At 39.8% G+C, this 21,653-nt stretch overlaps 1 protein-coding gene across 1 annotated transcript in view; it reads left to right on the top strand.

Annotated features, from left to right (window-relative positions):
• ARHGEF10 (Rho guanine nucleotide exchange factor (GEF) 10) overlaps positions 1 to 21,653 on the top strand; it is a gene marked incomplete at its 3' end in the record, with an annotated part of 76,874 nt that overhangs the window by 26,847 nt on the left and 28,374 nt on the right. The window contains exons 2-13 of the mRNA XM_010141404.1: positions 1,461 to 1,628; positions 2,888 to 3,178; positions 4,444 to 4,507; positions 5,702 to 5,781; positions 6,980 to 7,036; positions 8,982 to 9,145; positions 11,792 to 11,911; positions 13,129 to 13,243; positions 14,982 to 15,094; positions 18,774 to 18,851; positions 19,097 to 19,276; positions 20,587 to 20,703. Of these exons, the coding sequence (XP_010139706.1) occupies positions 1,461 to 1,628; positions 2,888 to 3,178; positions 4,444 to 4,507; positions 5,702 to 5,781; positions 6,980 to 7,036; positions 8,982 to 9,145; positions 11,792 to 11,911; positions 13,129 to 13,243; positions 14,982 to 15,094; positions 18,774 to 18,851; positions 19,097 to 19,276; positions 20,587 to 20,703 (1,547 nt within the window). The remainder of the gene's footprint in view (positions 1 to 1,460; positions 1,629 to 2,887; positions 3,179 to 4,443; positions 4,508 to 5,701; positions 5,782 to 6,979; positions 7,037 to 8,981; positions 9,146 to 11,791; positions 11,912 to 13,128; positions 13,244 to 14,981; positions 15,095 to 18,773; positions 18,852 to 19,096; positions 19,277 to 20,586; positions 20,704 to 21,653) is intronic.

Below are 21,653 nucleotides of genomic sequence, written 5' to 3'. Positions count from 1 at the left end.
AATGCGGATTACCATGACAATCTAAGCAGCCTAGAGCAGTGGATTGTGTGGGTTTTATCATAAAGGTACAAAACGTGTGCTGGATGATCGAAAAGCTGATAAAATCATCATGACGCAGGAGATCCAATCATCTTGCAAGACTTTTTTTTTTCTATATTTTGTAACCTGAAGAGGGGGTGAGGGGAACTCTATCAACTTCATGTATGTTTTTATAACATATTTATCTATTTGCATATGTATTTATGCTATAGTTACATGGCTTTTCATAGCATTTTAAGTAAGTTGTTGAACACTTGTATAAAAGTTGGATGTCAGTCATGGATTTGAGGAAGAGGTTGGGAGGAAGGTCAGCTGGGCCAAAAAATTTCTGCAGATGACATTTCTGCCTCAAGGGGACCACTGATAGGAGTTTCTCCTCCAGAAGGTGGGAGAGCAGCTAAGGTAGGTCTAGGGAGGGAGGGATGAAGTACTAGTGTTTTGGGGAGCTACAGTGAAGACTTCTGGAAGCAGTGAGGAGGAGGCTGGTGGGTTTGGGCATCGCTACCTGCAGCTGCTCTGGCAACGCCTCCTCTGAGCTGTGTCTTTGACAGAAGCTTTGGGTGATGTGGGTAGGCTTCTTGCAATGTGAACATGTGGCAAAAACAACAGCAGATAAGGCAGTGAGAGGATTTAAATCTTCGTGAGTTCTCCAGGCTCCTGTATGTAGGAACAACAGCACTGAGGGAAACTGCTCAGCCCTTCTTCCTGCTCCACCTCCCCAGCCTCATATATGGTGCCAAATCTGTGCTGCAGGGTCTTCACAAACAAAAGCAAAACCAGCCCCACGTTTCCACTTCCTATGCATATTAGGGTGTAATTATTTCTGCTGTTACTTCTTCAAATGTAAGAACTGAAAGGTCACCTCCCACACCTCCACCTCCACCAAAGTGCACTTTGTGTGCGGTAAAAGGTCTGTTGCGTTAAGTTTGTTGGTTTAAAACTATCCAAGATTGGGGTAGGAAAACAAATTTGCTGGTCTCACGCGGAAGAAAGTTACTGTCACTGGCATTTTGACACTGTTAAGAAAGAATAGACTTAGAAGTTTGAATTGGAGAATAAAAATTACTTGAAATTAGAAAGTCCCAAAGTCCCTGTACAAATAAATTCTCTGTGAACTTTTACTGTTTAAAGAATTGGCCACTTGAGTGTTTTTCCTAAAAATGTTTTGGTTCACTATGACAATGGCAGGAGTATTTGCATTATTACTTCTTAATTGCTTTCCAGGTAATTTTGTTGCTTGCACCAAAGGGTTTATTGAAAACTGCATGAGGTTATCAGCACATCAAGGAACTTTTGTTCTGTTCCGGTAACCTAAAAATCTAAGCGTTTATTTTAGAAGCTTGATTCATAATGTGGAACACTTCCTGTCCCATGAAATCATTATTAAGAGCAAACAACAAAAAGCCTGTCTTTCTGTACAGTTCTAGAGCATGAATCAAAACCCGCAGGTACTTATGATGAAGAGGAGGATGAGGGAGAAGAGTTTAACTTTGACAGTGATGAGATACCAGAAGCAGACAGGCAAGCCCTTGTGCCACCTCCTTCTAGTCCTGGAGATAACATACTGCACCAAGAGGCTAATGCCACCGGTAAGTCAGCCTGTCAGGCTATGCCTCCATGAGGCTAAATAGTCAAGACTGATTATAGGATGCCTTTTCTTGACAATGCAATAAAAGTACTTGTAAAAAGAGGTTTCCATGGAAATACCTTACAAGTGTTTTGAATATTCCTGCTTACACTCGTGGTAGATTCAACAAGACAAATAACCATCGTATGTAATTTCTGTGAGGTGTGCCATCCAAACCAATGGATTGGTCTCAGTCGCAGTGCCATGCTGCAGGAAAACTTTATGCCCTTGCAGTGCTAGTGGCATGTGGATGGCTTGAGATAAGCTGCTTTTGCAGCTGAGCTTGCTGGTTGCTGATCTTACGATGATGTGCATAAAAGTAAATGGAGTCTTAATGTATGAATTTTGTTCATAAACAGAAGTCTTATTTCATGAAACATTAAAACATTTGTTATATGAAGGTTTCCAGTGCTGTTGTGTAGTCTGGAAATCACTGTATTTTGCTCAAATCAACAACAGCTGATTTTGCTGACTTTGATCCAATTTCCTGTTGTAAGCAGAGTCATTGTGCTCGTGACAGTCAAAGGCAGATCACTCTTCAGGCGACTGTGCAGTTTGACAACCTGGAACTTAAACATCCTCTTACCCCGAAAATTTGTTGCTCATGCACCCTTTTGTGAAGTTGAACTTAGAGCTCAAAAACTCTTGATTACTTCAGATGCAGTTCTGCAGCTCGCTTCAGAGGGACCTTTGGTTCTGCTGTGCCTCAGCTTGTCTCAAGAAATACCAGTAACAGAAAAAACCTTGGGAAGTTATTTTCTTTCCCCTTTTCTTAACAGAGTATTTTCAGGAGTGTCCCTCCACTGAACTTTTTCTCTCTTCAAGGCTATTTCTGAAACGTTTCTTGTATCTGTGTTTATAAGATCCAAATTAATGTAGAATCCATGTTTAACCTTCAGTGTTTAAGGCTGTTTTGAGCCGTGTGCTTATGACAATTAAAAGAGGATACTGGCTACTTGTCAGAAATCCTGTTCAGGACTGATTATTGTTTTTCCATAGGCATCCTTGTAACCTAGCTTGTTTTGCTGCTGTTGCGATCCTCATCTGTAAAACGGGGAGGACAGACAGCACTACCGTGTGGGAATTTTGAGTCATAGATTGTAAGCAGCTTGTATAGTAAAGGTCATATCAGTGTTTGTTCAAGGTATTTGCAAAGAGCAATACTAAGCAGCTGGAAAAGGTAGAAAAAATAAAACTTTTTTTTAATTTTTCAATTTAAAGGGGTTGATAACTTAGAAAAGAGCGAGAAGATACAAACGTCAGAACCTGCTGTGGGAGGCACTCCAGCCAAAGTAAATCCCTACTCAGTCATAAATATTTCACCAGTCCAAGACAAGGAGACATCTTCATCACCAGAACCAAGTCCTCAAGATGAACGTGCAAGTCCAAACCTGTCCAGTGGATATTCTGTTCCTGTCCCCTGTGGCTATGCTGTGCCATCTAATTTACCTTTGATAGTGCCAGCATACTCCAGTCCTGTCATAATACGCAGTGTTTCTGTAGATGAAGAAGGTACTGTATTTACACACCTTATTTTATCTGAAGGGGAGTCCTTGTTTGACTCTAGGTGCCTGTGCTCTTTTGCAAATGCTTGTGTAGCACTCAGCATGGACGTGCTTGAGAGATTTTGTGTCAAAATAGAAAAAGAACTCTGTTCTCTATGAACTCTGTGTATGAACTAAAATTTTGTGTCAGACTTGGAAGAAAAAAAATGTCTGTTTATTAAAAAGAGAAAAAAAAAGTTCCTACAGGACTCTACTGTATTAGGATCGAAATACCTAAGAAAAGATGCATAAAAAAACCTAAATGTACACAGTCAGTTCTTTCTCAACCCTTCTTTAAGTTGGTGTTGCTTGGTCTTTGTTTTACTGGCACCGTTATTACAACACACAGCGCAAGGGAGGACTCCTGTCTTATCTTGCCATTCTGAATTATTAATGCTAATTCCCTTTTAATGCCATGAAATAATTTTCAGAGCCATAGCTCAGTCTTCAAGCCAAATGGTTTCTACTTACACCATCTCATGCTTTATCTCAGTCCTAGCAGAGTGCCTGCCCCTTTTACCTCTTCTATAAGCACTTCTGTTTATTTTCCTGTCCTTGTGGATTTAGAGTTGCTGTGTGATTTGTTTTCCTTGTCAATTTGATGAATTCTGTTTGTCCTTTAGTACAATTTTAAGATACAAGAGCAAACTTGAAATGGAAATTATTATGGACTATTACAGAAGCAAAAGCAATCCCCCATTTTGTAACCAGCATTGGCAAAGCTGACAGCATAATGTCAAGAGAGCAGGAGGAGCAGAAAGCTCCCCGTATCCTGTCTTTTTTTTTTTTCTTTCTTTATTTTGAATATACTGCACTTTAGCTAGGCAACAATTCTACTGTAATTCCAGGTACTCTGATACTTTTTTCTGGCAGCCTTTGCTGTCTACCACCAGTAGGAATATTGGCACGTGTGGTTGTTATTACCTGTAGGGGAATATATCTTTGGGAGATTAGAATTAAATGCCTCAGGCATTGTAATTTCCTCTTAACAGCTCTTATACAAAATTGCTGTGTCTCTGAATTCTTTCATTTGCAAAATGCATAGTGTGAAGAGACTTCTAAACTTTTTTACATGTGTTTAAGAATAAAAATATTGTATAGAAATAGATTGAAGTGGAGAAGTAGGAATGTACTAGTAAAATCAGTTTTGTATGCTAAAACATACTGCTTGAACTGCACTGACACTTTATTCCAAGCGTTTCGTTGATTATAATTTTTTTTTCTACCTAGCAGGTATGCAGACAGCATCTGAAGAATGTCACTGTAATTCTGTAAACTCAGACGAGCCTCAAAATAGGTGATTGCCAGTTCAGCATGTTTTAATGACCTGTAAAACCCCAGTTCCTAAGAAAGCTTACATTTGATAAATACTTTATTTTTCTTGCGTGATGCTTCCATGTTTGTTTATTTTCATTTTCTTAACTCTGTGACTCATGATTGTGTACCAAAATCAGCACTGGTTGAGGACTTGTGTATGCATAACCATGACATTTTTGAAGGACCTAGGTTTAATTTCTACAGAGTCATAGCAATGTGAGCTGCAACAGCTGGAGATCTTGTAGCCCAGCCTGCTGCTTTCAGCGGGGCCGCTGCCATCATGCCATTGTATCAGTCATGGCCTTGGTAGATGAGCCTTGAAAACCTCCAAGGATGGAGATGCTGCAGTTTTCCTGGATAGTCTTCCCTGTTGTACTATACTTTGGTGATTTTTTTTTTTTCTCCCCCTCCTATTGTCCAAACTAAATCTTCCAATGTGCAGATTATTGACCATTCCCTCTTGTGTATCATCTGGCACTGAAAAAAAACCCCGACCCCAAAAGAAACTCAGCAAAAAAATATAAAACCCCACCAACTCCATACCTCTCTCTCTGTTGGAGTTGTAACCGCTGCTGGATCACCCTGTAGCATTCTTTTCACCAGACTCGTATAAGCTCCATGTCTCCCACCTCTTTCCTTGTAGGCCATGTGCTTTAGTCCCTGACTTCAATTTCTTCCTATCTCCCTGGAGGTAGCTTCAATTTCTACACAACTCTCTAGGAGGGTGAGTGTCAGGAAGCCAAAACTGGACATGCTGCTGCAGGTTCAGCCTCACCAGCACCTACCAGAGGCGGGTAACAGCCTCATCAAGCCTGACTCCTGATGTAGCCCAGAATGTCTTTAGTCTTATTTATAGTGGAAGAGCAGTTCTCACTTCGCTGTTTTCTAAGAGAGAATTTTTTGTATTCTGGTAGAAGAAATCAAAAGTGAAATATTTCTTGAGATTGGAAGGGAAGCGTTTTCTATTTCTTGACTAAAATTGTCATACTGTTAAATACAACAGATTATTAATCTCCTAATTACTGAAGCAGCATTTTTGGGTAATCAGCAGTCTTGGAGTGGAAACTGGAAGGCAGCGAGATATTTATTGTCTTCACAGTTGTTTAAAAACATTGTGCTGTAGCTATTAATGCTTCTATTTTCCTATTTTACATCCTTTTTTTTTTTTTTCAAGTGGAGATAACCTGAACGAGAGAGAGGATGATGCTCTGGCCAAGTGGGTTGCAGATCCTGCAAATACAGCATGGATGGAAAGTAAGTATCAGTGAGCACCAAAATACATCTATAGAAGAAGGTCAATTTTAAGTTGTGATTGACAGTATATGTGTATCTATATGCACATCTATATTTTACTGCAATGTCCGTGTTCACTTTTATTGTATTTTTTCAGATTATTTTTTTAAGATTTATTTTTTCAGATATGTTCCAGAACCAAGTTATACTAGTATACTGCATTCAGCAGTCTAATAAAATTGCGTATTTCAGATTAGATTTAATATTCACTTTTCCATGGAGTGCTTTTTGGAGTCTGTGGAATCATTCATCACTGTCTCAAGGAAATCATTTGGCTCCATCAGAATGTGTACAATGGAATTTTGCTCAGTCTGCTCTGTGGCTGTATGTGAAAATGTTCTTATGCAGCAATTGGCAAATAAGTTTTTGGAGTAGATGAAAGGAAAGGAATTGCCATGTTTTCTTGGTTCGTACTCTTGGCTCTTGGCTGGCATTTTAACCAGAAGAGAGACCACGTAGTCTAAGGACAGGTTATCCTGCCTGTTCTCAGCTGTTCTCACTGGGCTGGAGGTTTGTCTTACATGTCACTTCAAATGACTGAAAAGTTTGCATTCTTGTTCTGCCTCTTAATGTAGTACAATGATCATTTCATTATTTATTTAGTTTTGGTTCTTTTTAAAGGATTTCTATTACAGCTTCTCTACAGCTATTCAGTAGTACAATGACCAACCTCAACAGACAGCCCTCAACCAACACAGAACATACCATAGTGCTGTGAAAAAGAGAGAGAAGTGTTGGCTGTTGTAATGGATTTCTGTTTTCAGGCTACCAAAGGTCATCATAAACAACGCAGTTGAAACTGTGTGAAATTTCACAAACACCTTACACTGTTTTAGTGTATTTTTGCATCATTTGAATGATGCAAATTGATGATTAGATGTACTAGCAAAGCGCTAGTAAAGAACGAGTCGTATCTCCATTGTATTCGTATATGCCAATATAACCAAAGTTCTTTAGAATAGAACAGATTAGTTCGGTTAGAAGGGACCTACAATAATCATCCAGATGAACTGCCTTCATCTGCTTCAACCACTTCAGGGCTGACCAAAAGTATGTTATTTATTCAGGGCATTGTCCAAATGCCTCTTAAGCACTGTTTGTTGTTCCCATTCAAATTTTAGGAGGTTTCTCACTTATTTTTTTTCCGTTTTGTTTTTAGACCCAGATGAAGTAATTTATGATGATGTGCCAAGAGAAAATTCAGACTCTGAACCAGGTTTGAGATCTTTGTAATACAGCCCACATTGAAAGCAATGTAATATGGAATTATGTGCTCTGAATAGATATGTTCGTTAAGTACCTGAAATAGAAGTAAATGGAATTAACACTGTGTCAATAATCAGTAGGTCTTAAAAAGTTCAGAGTTAAACTAACTCTTGAAAGACTTTATCTCATCAGGTCTCCTACACAGCACTTCTCAGAATTTTTGAATTCTGCTTTATTCTATAGATACTGTTCCAAATGTTTGAATATTCTGTATATTAGGGAATTAGTGTTGGGTGTTGTAACTATAGTGACCTACACAAGGCAAGCTAGATAGGAAAAGTTAAATAATGTATAATTATGCATGATTGTTACAGTTACACAGACAACCTCTTTTCTTGAATGTCCCCCTTCAACAGAAAAATACCTGATAGATTGAAGAGGAGATTCAGAGCAGCCGTTTTCCATCCCAACTGTGACTCTACAGAAATATTTTATTTTAGTCTTGGGGTGGTCCCACTCCCTCTGGTGTGACCATGTTTGGAAGGGGCAGAATAGATCTTAAAGTAGTTGCTGGAGCTAAGATTTTACCTTAACTGGGAATGGTGGAGCTAGGGGACGAGAAGTTTATTTCAATGAATTCTCGCAGAGATTTGTATTTCAATTTTTTGTTACAGTGAAGATTGTGCTTAAAGATTGGTTGCCACTAACTAATTTTGTATTTGAGTGGATTGTCTTATTAGGAACTCAGCATTTACTTGTCATGGCTCTTAGGGTGTGGGTGCTTGATACTGAAGTTGTTAATGATTCAAGAAAATGCTTAAGCTTTTTTGTGTGAAAACCACATTTATCTTGAAACCTGTAACAATTTCATTTCTTGTCCTTGGTGCTGTTCAGGCAAGGTGTTTTACAGATTATTACTGGAATTTGTTTCACTGATTGTTTGAAAGTATTATGTAACATTCTTGTGACTTGAATGCTTTTATCACTGGAATGTCCCTCAGTAGACTGTGCTGCTCTGTGCATGGACATCTTTCTGCTGTTGCTGCTCAGTCAGGAAACATGTACACCAAGGCCAGGAGGCTGAGCTGGGAAGGGATATGGGACAGGCAGCAAAGCTCTGCTCTGCATCTTGGTCAGGATTTTCAGCTTAACCCAGAAGATAATAATTAAAATTTTGGATTTTCGTTTGTTCCGAAAGATGTTGACTCTAAAAGTTTTCCATTTTGTTTGGAGTCAGTTTGTCGTACTTGACATCTGTGGCAAGTAAAAGACCCTTATCTTAACACATTATAGTTTGGTCAGCCTTTGGTCAGCGTATATAGAGCAATATAGCTTTCTCTATCTTGGAAGAGTTAATACTTCAAGCTCTTAGACTAGATTATGGACAAGGTAACCTGAAGATATGGGAGACTCCTGGTGACTGCTGGAGTTGTAAGAATGATGAATTATAAAATATCATAGCATAACACAGTTCTTGCTACTTTGGTCTGATCTGTTCTGCTTGAAGTAGTGGCATTTTCATTTGGTTCTTGCAGTGTTTTAGCATTTGTCACTTGAGCTGCTGATGAAGATGCTCCTAGGGACAAATGACAAGCTTCCAAATGAAAGGATGCTTCTTTTCTTATCAGTATAGACGTGTGTTCACAGCTACAGTTCAAACTTCCTTTGAATTTCTTCTAAAACATATTGTGGGATTTGGACCTAACTGTAGTTTGAGTAGGGCATGTTTATAAAAGGATCATGGTGTGTAACCGTAATGCTGTTCTCTTCTGGTGCTCTGTTTCAAAAAAAAAGACAACCCACTTAGGCTGTTTGAATATTGGGTTTAGTTCACATTTAAAAATGTGAGTGCAAAAGTCTATAGTTCTTTATAGTACCTCCCAAATAATTTTTTTGGTGTTTAAACAAACAAAAATTTCAGTGTAGCTTTTTTTATTTTGGTTTAATTCTTGCAGAGGAAATGATTTATGATGAAGTTGAAAATGGTGATGATGGTGGAAACAGCTCACTGGAATATGGGTGGAGCTCAAGTGAGTTTGAAAGCTATGAAGAACAGAGTGATTCGGAGTGTAAAAATGGAATTCCCAGCTCCTTTTTGCAGGGCAGCCACAAGACACATGTATGTATCCTGCAGTGCTACTCAGTCGTTGAGGTTATCTTGATTTCCAACACTTGCCTTTCTCGCCTGTATTTCCCTTCTCAATCCAGTTTCAAATGCCAACAACATCTTTTTAAAGGAGATATGAATCAGTGTGGGAGTTACAGTGTACTGGGAAAAGAAAATATTAAACAGAAGCTCCTTAAGGAAGAAAAAACCTCAAATTGGATAAAAGTGAAATTAAAAATGAGATTATTTTTGCTCACCTTTAATTCTTTCGCAGCTGCTGGATTAGTTGCAGAAGTGAATGAGTGTGGAAAATAACGTGAAGAACAAATAGGGGTAAGCCTGACAAGACGTCACTAGTGTTCCCTACCTTTCTGTCTTAGACCCATATCACTTTGGTTGTTTGGAGGTGACTGAGCTTAAAAAACCACAGAAATTAGAAGATTTTTGTGATCAAAGAGAAGTCTGTCCCATTTATTAAGGAGAGAAGAGAGATGGAGTGCTTAAAATGATCCATCCATGACATATCTCTGGTCTGTTATCTTTGGCTACATCCATGCCACAGAAGCCAGGAAGACACTGTGATGTCCTGGGTTCCTGCCCTTGTAGCATCTGTCTGATTGCACACTGGGAGGAGCCCCAGACTTCTGTGCTCCTGCTGCTTTGTTTCCTCTCCTTCTGCCCTTGGGTCCTTTCTGTCAGAGCAAAGTCTTGCCTGGGACCTGGACAGCCTTCTGCTGCCAGTTCCCTGCTGTGAGCACTTGGAGGACAGGGGTTTGGAGCGCAGTGGAGACAGGCAGGGCTGGGCTTAGTGCTGGGAGTCACTGCCAAATCCTTGGGGCCGTCCAGGGTGTGCTGACTAGGGATCGGCATCCAAGGGGCTCTTCACAGCTGTTCTAGCACCATGCAGCTGGAGGATGTGGGGGTAGCAGCCAGAGTGTTATTCTATGGGACCCTTATTTTCATTTTGCAAGTTTCTTATCTTGATTAGAACAAAAGCTTCACTGTCTCTGTTTCCATCCAGTACACATTATCTACTCTCCCACCACCTCTGTGCTCGCTGCCTGCCCTTTGGAAATCAGGGAGTGAGCAATTAACTGCAAGACTGGAGCCCACCGAAATGGGCACGTTTCAAGCTGAGTGCTCATCCTCTGATTTTGTTTCAGTTTTGTCCTGACTAGAACAAGTTTAAGCTATTACAGCTGTTTCTTTCTGGAGAGTTTTTCAACTAGGCTGAGGAAAACTTGAGTTTGATTTTTTTGGTCAGGTTTTTTTTTTGTTTTTTTTTTGTTTTTTTAAAATACCTTTGGAAGATGCTAGGAAATGGCTTTGCACTGAGTGTGTAAGTCTTAACGTGCTGCTCGTTAGTTCTTTTTTTTCGTCTTTTCCTGTTATCTGTAGCTTTGGCATTTGCCATAGTCATTGGAATCTGTTTACACACGTGCACAAAGCAGGGTTTAAAGCCATCTGTCACAGAAAACTGCTGGCAGTGGATTGAGAGTGATGATGCCAGGATCAGGCCTGTGTCTGAGCAAGAGACCAAGGAGTGGTGGGAGGAGAGAGGTGTGCTTTGGGCTATTGTCCTGCAGCTGGCTTTTCCAGGCCTGTGACAAAAGGTTTTGAGCATTGCCTTGTGAGGATGGGGGTGAGGAGCCTAGGAACACAGTAGCTGGTGGATGGATAAGTCAGAGAGGCTGCTGCACCTGCATCGGTTACTGGGAGGTAGAGAAGTCAGGAAACTGGAGAAAGGTTTTGGTGGAGATTGGAGAGAGACAGAAATTAAATTAATTTAGGATCGCCGAAATTGAAAAAAGAAAAACAACAACCCACAACCCCAGACCAAAACCCCCTTAACCAACAAACCAAAAACCCCAACACTCTCTGCACCAGCATTGCAACACAGGCAGAAACCATTCCACTTCATTCCTTTTCTCTGAGGGTTTTTTCCATTGGACTTTTATGATAGGGTGTACTAAATTTTTTTTTTTTCTGGTGACATTTTAACCTCTTTTATCAGAATTTCTTGAATATAAACACAATGTAAATTAGTATTCCAGAGCATTTCTCTGTGATAGTTTCCTTAGCTTGGAAGTGGATATATTAATGTATGAGATTGTTACATCCACGTTCATACAACGGGGCAATGATAGATGCACATGGAAATTACAAGGCTGTGCATCCTCCCCTGTTAGTGTCTCCTTACCTGACTTGCTGGCAGTGTCAGTTGTCATCGTCTCAGGTGCCACCAACCTCTACAGGTTCTTCAGCCTTTGAGAATTCTTCCAATTCCCTGTTTTGAAGGATAGGCAGAAATACACTCACTAGGATTTGTGCTCCAACAAAAGGTGCTCGTGGTTAAAGCTGATGTCGTTTCTGTATGGTTTGTAAGAGATGCGCACAGCATAGTTAATATGCAGTTAGCTTAGCCCAAGTGACTTTGCCCGTCTCTTTGCATAGTTGCCGCTGTCGCAGAACAGCGCCTGGCTGTTTCAAAAAGTTCGGCGATGCACAGGAGTGGTGGTCCATTCTTCAGGTTGGAGCTTCCCTAAATGATATTTTTCTCTCAGCTGTCTGTGTATCAGTAGGCAGGTGGGGCACATGCATGACAGGTGTGTGAAGTTTACAGGCTTTTTGGAAAGTCTGTGTCTTTATGAACTGTAGTTTTCATATGACCTAATGTGTTTAAAGGAACATTATGAAAAAAAGATGAAAGATTTGATGGCAAACACTGTGGTAGCAGCAGAGATTCAGCAACTAAAGCAAAAACGTGAGCTGAAGATAGTGTAGTTTTGGGGTTTTTCTGAAGTAGCTACGTTTGAATGATTGCTTTTCCAACACAGACAGTGCTATCACTTTCTTTTAATAATAACTTGAGAAAATGGACAATAATATGTATGAAATTAATTCTGAATGTGATGGATTATTATACAGTTTGCCTTAAAAGTACTTTATCAAGGACCTTTTCTCATGGTTATTTTTAATGGTAACAGTTTCAGAAGATGAGATAGGGCTTTGTCCTTTCCTGCTGACTGGTGCCCTTATCCCAGTCTGTGAGCCAGGCGTGCAGCCTGCCGCCTCTCTGAGACCTGGGTGAGCTCCACTGTCATAGTCTGACCTTGGCTCTCCAGCCACATGGGATCAAATTGCGGGAGTCAGAATATCCTTACTCTCTATTCTGAGAGGAGCCAGTATGAAAAGGCCGGTGTTTTTTGCTAAAAGCTTCAGCTCAAGCGGAGAAATTGCCTGCTTGCAGCAAGACAGCCTTGTTTACATTCTGCTGTTGCTGATGATGTCAGCACAGCTTGGACAATAGTGGGGATTTTTTGACATGGTGGTGTTTTGGGAAAGCAAAAGTACAAAGCAGGTTTATTTAATAAACATTTCCTAGCAAAACAACACTTTTTTCTTTCATGAAGTTTCTTTTTGCGGTGGTTGTGTCCTATAAAACTACACAACTCTTTGTTAAATCAACATATTTCTTCAAATGATGATATTCGTTATAACATTTTCTGCAAAACTGTTTATTTAAGAATAAAGCTAATGCAGAACTAAGTTTAGTGGATTTATCTTTAGGTCAGAAATACTTTGGCAGAGTTAGTGGGATGTTGGAAGATGGACAAGAACCCTGGCCTTTGATGATCTGTTTGTAGCATTTGTTCTATAATGTAAAGCTGAGCATTTGAGACTATTTTGAGTTCAGATCTTTGATGCATAAGGGTTCTTAAACATTTCTGCTATTTCAGGCTTCCATACCATATTGCCATAACATAAGTTCCTTTCTCCAGGTTTGATTTTATTGAGAAAAAGTAGAGATGCTCAGACCTGAGCTTTGTGTACTTGCTATATATTCCTTTGACTTGTGGCTATGTTTACAGCCGAAACCACTTCATAGTGTTCTTTTCTAAGATACTTTGGTCAAAAGTATTCTGCATGGTATGCTCAAATGTGTTCCTATTATTCACTGAACACATAGATTGCATTTTTTTTTTATCTTACAGATGCAAAAGTTTATGAGAGCTGCTAGAGAAGGTACCAGAGATGGACTTAAGAAGACAAAAGCAGCTGTGAAAAAGGGTCATTCTTTCATTAAAACAAAATCTTTTATTTCTCAAGGTATGTGCCATTTATACTGTTTGAAACTCTCTCTAGTGATTAATATTGGGTTCAGGTGACAGTATGGTCAGTCCATCTTAAGTTGGTTTAGGTTTGGGGCAAGAATCTGAGTGACCTGAGAAACCTGAGGACCACAGAGAAGGGTCCACTTCAAAACAACGACAAAAAACCCCACCAAACAGTGGCATAGATGCTCTCCTGGTACTGGTATATGGGAGTATGGAAATTATGTTAAAGTACTGAGTCTCTCCAGTTCCCTCCGTTGAGTAATTCCTGAATGTTGGGGGAAAGTCTGCTGTTATGACATGTTTTTCAGTGGAGCGATAGTGGACTATTTAAAAATAACGTCATGGCCAAGGGATAACAAAAGGCTTTTCATGCTTAAGAGTGGAAAGGGAGGAAGAGGCTGTTCTGCTTTATCACAGTTTGGTGATTTTTGATGAAAGCTGAGTTTGGATTGGGAACCAGAAAGTGCTCCAAAATCAAAAAGCTTGAAGTATTTGTGTGCATCCTCTAGACCAAATGTTAGCCTTCTGTCATGAGCCTCAGCAGCAGTCCAAAGTTAATTTTTGCAAGAGGCAGGAGTTAGTAACTGAGTACAACCTTTTATCTTTGTCAGGATATGTCTGAGAGGTATTATGTCTTTCTGCTCAAGTTTCTGCCCAACTAACTGAATAGTTATAACTTCAGAGCTTACAAAACCGCAAGACTGGAACAAGACCTTTTTAGTGAGCGAGCTAACATAAAGCTATATCCTATCCAAAAGGACACGTCTCACGTTCCTGTCCCGGCCTCTAACTGCTTTGGAACTTACCTAATTCACAGAGAGAAAGTTGCACAAACTTCAGCGATCAAAAACGTATCCTCAACTTCTTGCTGTTGCACAGGAGAAAATTATCTCCTTCAGCTGGGCAAACCTGGTGTTCCTCCTCATGTTTCTGAAGGTTAGGAAGCAGTCACAGGATGTCTGTAGACAGTTTAATCCTTTAGCCACTTATCGAATCAGCAGGGAGCTAGTGACAAGTTTGTTGAATATACTCATGAATTCTTCCCAGCCAACAGATCTGTTTCCCTTATTTCCCTGTTTGTTCTAAGACAGTTTCTCAGACTGTTCTTCCTCTCTCCTTTGCTCATGTGTTCTTGTTTGGCTGGCTGCGCACTGCCATCTATCGCTGCACTCTGGTGGTGCTTGTTGTGTAAAACTAGTATGCAGGGAGCAATGCAGAATCCCTTATTCTCATTTCATACCAAAGCCAACATTTTGGCATATTTGGCTACTTATTTTAGTTCAATTATGGAAGAGTGTATGGAATTTCTTAAGCTGGATCATAGTATGAGTGTGTTTAATATCTTCCAAAGGTTGTTTATTATCCAGCTGGCCCTGGAGCTGCAGTGTTTTAGCCCTAGTTGTGCTGTCCTGCACTCTAGACAGCCCTGTTCTTCTGCCTCTGAAGAGGGAGTAGAGGTCAAGCAAAAGACGTATAGGTTTTGTCTCCTGCTGTGTGGATTTTGAGATACCTTTGAAAGATATTCTGTGTTAGAGTGCCTGTCAGTGGTCATATTTATGTGATTTCACAGGTAATACAGAAGCGTTAGGAAATTTGTTTGGTAAGTGAAAATAAGACTGCTGTGTAATTATTGTGCTTGGATGACAGGATCTTGACTTTTGGGGTTTTTTTTCTTCTTTCAATCCACATGTTGTAAAAGTTGACATTTTGGCTTTTCCAATTATTTGTAGATCATAGATCACCATGTCTGGAAGAAGAAGAGCTAAATTTATTTATTGATGTGGACTGTATGGATACAGAAGCAATTATTACTCCTATGCCTAAAGGATTATCACAGCAGCAGGTAGTAGGCTTTTTGAAAACATGGGGGGTTTTGCCTCTTTTTCCTCCCTTTCTGCTCTACCTCAATGGCTCTCAAACATATTGGCATTTAACATAAATTAAGTGGACATCAAATTCAGAACTGACTAATAGTATTTTGAAAATTGTTATGTGTGCATATAATTGCATCAGTCCTGAATTAATCCAGAGATATAATAATTATATAGTTTCACTACCTGAACTCTTAAACTAAATCTGATGATTTTGAGTGAAAAAGAGTTTAAACATTTTTATTGAGTCAACAGACTTGCTCCAGGTGCTTCAGGTTTTCTATTTTAAATGTAGAGAATATCCTTTACACTCTCTGAAACTTAAGGTTTCTTCTCATTAAGTCTTCTTATTAATAAAGTCAAGTCTACAGAAGGGTATGTTTTACTGTTCTCTTCAAACTCTGTAGGCACTGTGGAAACCACCTCAAACGCTGAAATCAGCGTCAGTGAGAAAGTTTGGCTGAAAATAAATCCTGTGGGTTCATCTTACTGTATTGTTATGACAAATAATAACTATATGAGAGTTTTTACCTTCTTGTGGTGTCAAGTCATGAGTTAGTCAGTACCTTCAGAATATGACCAAAAAAATCTCAAACAAATTAACGGGCAGTTGAGGAGAGTGGTATAAGTTTTTTTTTTTGTTTGCTTGGTGAAGTTTATTTTTCTAATGTGTATAGCACACTGAAGTGATAATCTTGTAACAGTGCAACTACCAAATTGTGTTACATTACTGTAAGGTTTCATTGTAATGTAAGATCTCAGCATCGTTTGGAATGCTGTCTTTTCCTCCCTCCCTCCCTCCCTCGAGAGTGCTCTTAGTTTGAAGCAAATTAGTAATTGTTGTGTAATTAATTGTCATAATGTATGTTGCTTACGTACCCAGGAGGAGCTGCACGTGTGGGCAGGAATGGATTTAGGAAAGCAAAGTTCAGCTGGAGCTAGTGAGGTGTGGAGGGCAACAGTGACAGGGCTCTTACATTTACATTGGCAGCAGAAGGAAGGCTAAGAAAAGTATGGCTTTGCTTTTTGATGGAACAGGGGTCTTAGTGACAGAGAGCACTGAATAGACCAAGGTTCTCAGTGCCACCCTTGCCTCAGCTTTTACTGGTGAGATTTGTCCTCAGGCCTTGGAAGCCCCTGAGCCTAGAGGCTGGAGTGAAGTACTCACCCGGCTGGAGTGAAGTATTACTTGCAGTTAGGAGGTACTGAGGATGGTTGGAGATACACATGTCCGTGGAACTAGGTAGGATGGATTTAAGTGTGCTGACGGTAAGGCCTTTCTCTATCGTCTAAGATGACAGTGATGAGAAGACTGGAAAAAAGTAAGTATCACACTCCCATCCTCAAGAAGAGGAAGGAGGATCCAGGCTGGCCTCACCTCAAGTGCCTGCAACGGTGATGAGACAAATGCTGGATTTAGAAGAACAGGAGGGTGATTGGGAACAGGCAGCATAGATGAACCAGAGTCCATTTGTGCCTGGCCGGCTTGAATCCCTTTGAGATGACTGTATTGTGGACCTTTATCAAGGAGCCTTTATCAAGGCTTGAAGCAGTCTCCTGAAGTACCCTTGTAGGTGAGATATGATTTGTATAGGTGGACTAGTAGGCGGGAGGACACCGTGCTCTCAGAAGGTTGTGGTCCATAATACAAAGTTCTGCGGGTGGACACTGTTAAGTGTTAGTGGCGACCCTCAGAAGCAATATGTAGCCCGTGGTGTTAATGCCTTTATTAACAATCTGGTTACCAGCTGCAGGGCACATTTGGAGGTGATACCAAATTGGAGGGGTACAGTAGGCCGTTATGTGGGATGGTGGGACTGCTGGTCAGCATGATGGGCTGAGGCTGACAGACAATCTCGAGCAGCTCAACAGAGGCCAACACAATTCCTGGCTCTGGGACAGAGTAACCCTGCAGCTCTGGGCAGCCCAGCTGGACAGGGTGAAAGGCAGAAAGAAGCCCCTTCCAACCTGGACTGCTCTGCCACGAAGCAGCTGAATTTGTGACTATGCTCGTTTTAAACAGCAGGTGGCACAATAGCTTTTGTTTAAAACCTGGTGCCTATGTCCTGCGGTAGGTCGCAGACGTGGTAACTTTTGCTTTTAGTACTGGGACCTGAATTCCTACTGTGAGTTGTGTTTGTATGCTACCGTCACTTACAAAAATGCACGTATAAATATAAGACATTCACGCAAGCCTCTTGTAAGTTGTTTGTATCTATTGCAATAACTTCTAGGCACTATGAATTACCTATTTTGTGTATCATAGAGCCTGAAAATAAACCATTTTCTACGGAAGTTCATTCTTTTCAGAAGAACATTCTTCTTTTCAGAAGAATGAACTGTGGCTACAAGTATAATTAGTATCCTTTACCAGAGCAGCCGATACGTTATACCAAATACTGCTAAATCCATTCTAAACACAAATTAGACACAACTAGTTTTGCCGTGTATATCTTTAAGCAAGGCCTCAGATAATTTTAAAGTCTTCCTTTGAAATGCCAGTACTCGAAAGAAAATTCTTGCTTAACCTGTGCTTAACTTAATAATGCAAAATACAAGTATGGAGAATTAAAGGCAGCTGTGGCAGAGGAGGCAGGAGGCTGTTGGGATCAGAAGCAGAGAGAAGGAAGTCTGAGGTTTGCGTTTCATGGTCCTTTAGGCTAGCTTAAAATCGCAAAATAAGCAGTTTTGCCTTTCCTTGTAGTTGTGAGGAGTGGTTTGATCCTGCCCTTGTGCTGTCTTCTCCCTCAGAGTCCTGCTTTTGAAAGCCCTGGGATGAGCTGGATTAGGAAATGGATCTGGGTTAAAACAAATCCTCAAAACCAGCAAGAAGTCTGATCAATAACAGTGAGAAGTTTTAATTGTAAACCAGATTGGTTCTCCAGTCCTTCCTGTCATGTCACCTGCTTGTGCATGCAAAGTGCATTTCAGCTGAATTACAGAAGCAGGAGGTGGAGAAGAAGGTGTCATAAATAGGCTGTAGTTTGTAAACATGAAATATGGTAGGATTTCCTGAACCTCTGACAACTCTTCAATGGGCATGAATATAGATGAGACGAGGTTTTCACTTATGCGTGGTAACACCCAAAAAAGAATGCTGACTGACTTAGATACTTTCTCAGTGGTACAGTTTACATGGCCTTACTTTAAAAAGGCATTTGATGTTTGCTTGTTTGTCTCTCAAGTTATTCCTAATAAATTTATAAAACATACTAAAAAAAAGAAAATTAATCTTGAAGACTGATTTTGAAAATGGGCTACCTATTTTGTTGCAACAATTCACCAAAGTAGCCAACATCATTGTATATCTGTTATTATTTACATTAATGCCTAAATCTATACATCTAAAATTAAAAGACAAAGATCAAAAGTAAAGCTTGGAATTGCAACAGTCAGCAAAGATTACACAAGTAGATACAAAGACAGATGCAATAACTGTTGAGTTTTTTAAAATAAAGAAATAATTTTAGATTAATAGTAAATCTAATTACTTTTGAAGAAGCACAGTGTTATTTTATTGCAGTTCCAGTATTGAAATAGCTTTGTGTTTCTTTTGTTTTATTAATGTGAGAATTTTGTCATCAGCATTCCCAACTATGAAGAACATGTTACCCGTTTAGAGCTTCAGACAAAACTTTGTTTATTCAACAGGTTGTGAGAAGGCGAATTTTGTGCTTTATAGTTGACAGTGAGAAGAATTATGTGGATGCTCTCAAAAGAATCCTGGAGGTACCTTAATATCTTTTACATTTTATGATTTCTAAATTTGAAAAATAATCAAATCCTTAAAGAATGTGTAGTATGACTCACAGAGATTTTGCTGTAGATGCTTCATTCCGAATGTTTAGAGATTTTGTGTGTGTGTATACTATTACAGAAGTTATTTTTTTTCTGCTTATGGAAGACTCATTTTTTTGTTTGTTTATTTAAATCTATTTATGTTTTGTTTTTTTGTTTTTTTTTTTCCTCCACAGCAATATGAGAAGCCTCTTTCAGATATGGAACCAAAATTATTGAGCGAAAGAAAACTCAAAATGGTCTTTTATCGAATTAAGGAAATTCTTCAGTGCCATTCAATGTTTCAGATTGCGCTGGCGAGTCGTGTATCTGAGTGGGACTCTGTTGAAATGATTGGTGATGTCTTTGTTGCTTCAGTAAGCAAATGCTTCTGAACAGATAGTCTGTTTTTATGTTAGGCTTGTTATTCCATCTCTATAGCTTTTTGTCTAACTTGGCCACTTTATTCCTGTCTTCTGCAATGCCTGTGGCAACTGTCAGAGTATGTATGTGCCATCCTGGTAAGGAAACTGACACCAACACATGTCTTCACCTTGGCTGGCAGATGTAGAAAGGATTGTGGGCAGAATTATCAGGCTTTGATCAAGATTGCAGACATTTAAGTAAACAGTTTCTTTTTCTGAGGAGATTCACAAACCCACTAAAATTAAGATGAGATTTAGGCTCAGCATCTCTTAAAAAGTAGATTGTTATACATTGTACGTCTGTTAGGAGTAGAAAGAAAACCAGTAGGTGATGCCCTGAATTCCTGGGTTTTAAATGAGTCTGAGGACAGGTAAAGAGTATGTGTAAAACACTGTGCCACCCGTAAAGGAAGTTCATCCAGTAAAGGACTGAACTAGCCACTGCTTTAGAGAAAACAAGAAGTGGCCTTGATTGATAGAACGGCATTGCTCCCACCACAAGACTGTGGAAAAGGCTGCCTACCTGCTTTGTTTTGTTGCCACCCAACTACTGGAAATTACCACCTTTTCGTGCCTGCTGTAAGAGAGCTGGGATCTGTGTCTCTGAGCGCTTTGACCCCATTTCAGTCCAAATTAAATGTTATTAAAGATACGCTGTTTAAAGCAAACCTGTCTTGTTTAGACTGAAGCAAGTTAGGTAGCGTTAATGAGACCAGGTCTGCAGAGGAGTAGGGTAAAATCACTAAGCTGGCAGTGGACACCGATCTTACCCTTCACGTGGCTGTTTGCAGGCCACACAATCTGTCTCCTTTCTTGGTAAACCCTTCCCTGCTGGAGATGGGTCATGAAGGCCCTAGAACTTCACTGGATCACCAAATCTGGAAGACAGGCAGCAGTGAGATGATCAGAGGATCCCAGTACAAGGGATCGCTATTCAGAGATCCCTGAGTAGGGGAATCTTGGTAGATGCTCTTTATTTGCCCATAGTCCTCAGGTTCTGCCCTACTGCTGTAATCCACGATGAAGCTATTTCTGTAAAATTACATTTTGTAATCCACAGCTGTTCCATGTTTAGGTTTTCAACTTGCCTTCTCCAGAAAAATTATTTTGGGCATCACCAGTATTTCTGTAGATACAGCACTAGGCCAAGCAAAGCCCTTAGCTCTGAGCAAGCCAAGTTCTTAATGGTTGGAGGTCTAGGTAGTTGTGATTCCAGGGATTTTATGTATTTGTAGCTAAGGTTTATCCTTTTATCTTTTCAGTTTTCTAAATCTATGGTATTGGACGCATACAGCGAGTATGTAAACAATTTCAGTACAGCAGTAGGGATTCTCAAGAAAACATGTGAAACCAAACCTGCCTTTTTAGACTTCTTAAAGGTGAGTTTGTTCAATCTTAAAACATCTGGGCATATGATATAAATAAGATAGTATAAATTAGAAGTTAGGAGGAAATTTGGCTGCTGATACTGAATATTGTGTGACTGTTTTTATGGACTTTGGTTTTATGTTTTATGGGCCTGGCACAAAAAATCTCCTGACAAATTATTTACACTACTGTATTTTCAGAACAATAATGTAATGTTAAATTCAGGATATATTTTGAAGTGCAGAGTAGTTTTGTTGTAGTTGAAATCAATTTATTGGTGTTTGTATGACTGTTCTTGACAAAACACCTGGATTCTTTCATATCAGGTGAGCTTGAAATAATAGTTCACTATCTGAGTCTTCTCCTTATTTGGGATTTGTTTTACTCCTAACTTCCGTATTGTGTTATGCAGAGTAGTGTAGCTATATTTCTGTTCCACAACAATTTCCTAGTATTTTGAAACTCAACTTTCCAATCCGGGGATGAAATTGAAAATTTTTGTGCAGAATGCATACTACCCTGATGAATGTGATGCTTCTGATGATGGGCATGGAGAGGCTGGTACATATAGTAGAAGGGCTGTGAATCCCTAGGGATGATACCTTACCTTATAGAGGATACACAAAATCTATTGCAAGGCTTTTACACTGTCTGTGACGCTTGGAGGCTTTGCTTGTTCGATTCCAGGAGGGTCCTGGAGTTGAGTTGTTGCTCTCAGAGCTGTCACCCTGTCCAGTCTGTTGCAGTGGTCCACTTAACTACTGAAATTGGGTGCCCTAGTGTTAAGGGTCGAGGGACCGAGGTAACAACTCCTCGAATTCCTTAACGATCCCTTCTGCCTTGCTAGAGACGGAAGGAGTTTAAAGGGGAAAGAAGAAATTCACACCTCGGTCTGCATTCAGGAAACTTTTAATAAGCAATAAAACCACACAACTATACACAACTATACATATGCACAAAC

Source organism: Buceros rhinoceros, unplaced genomic scaffold (assembly GCF_000710305.1).
Source record: "Buceros rhinoceros silvestris isolate BGI_N320 unplaced genomic scaffold, ASM71030v1 scaffold3918, whole genome shotgun sequence".
In the NCBI taxonomy this organism is placed as follows: domain Eukaryota; kingdom Metazoa; phylum Chordata; class Aves; order Bucerotiformes; family Bucerotidae; genus Buceros; species Buceros rhinoceros.
The sequence above is the reverse complement of the archived record's forward strand: the minus strand, read 5'-3'. Positions and strand labels throughout refer to the sequence as shown.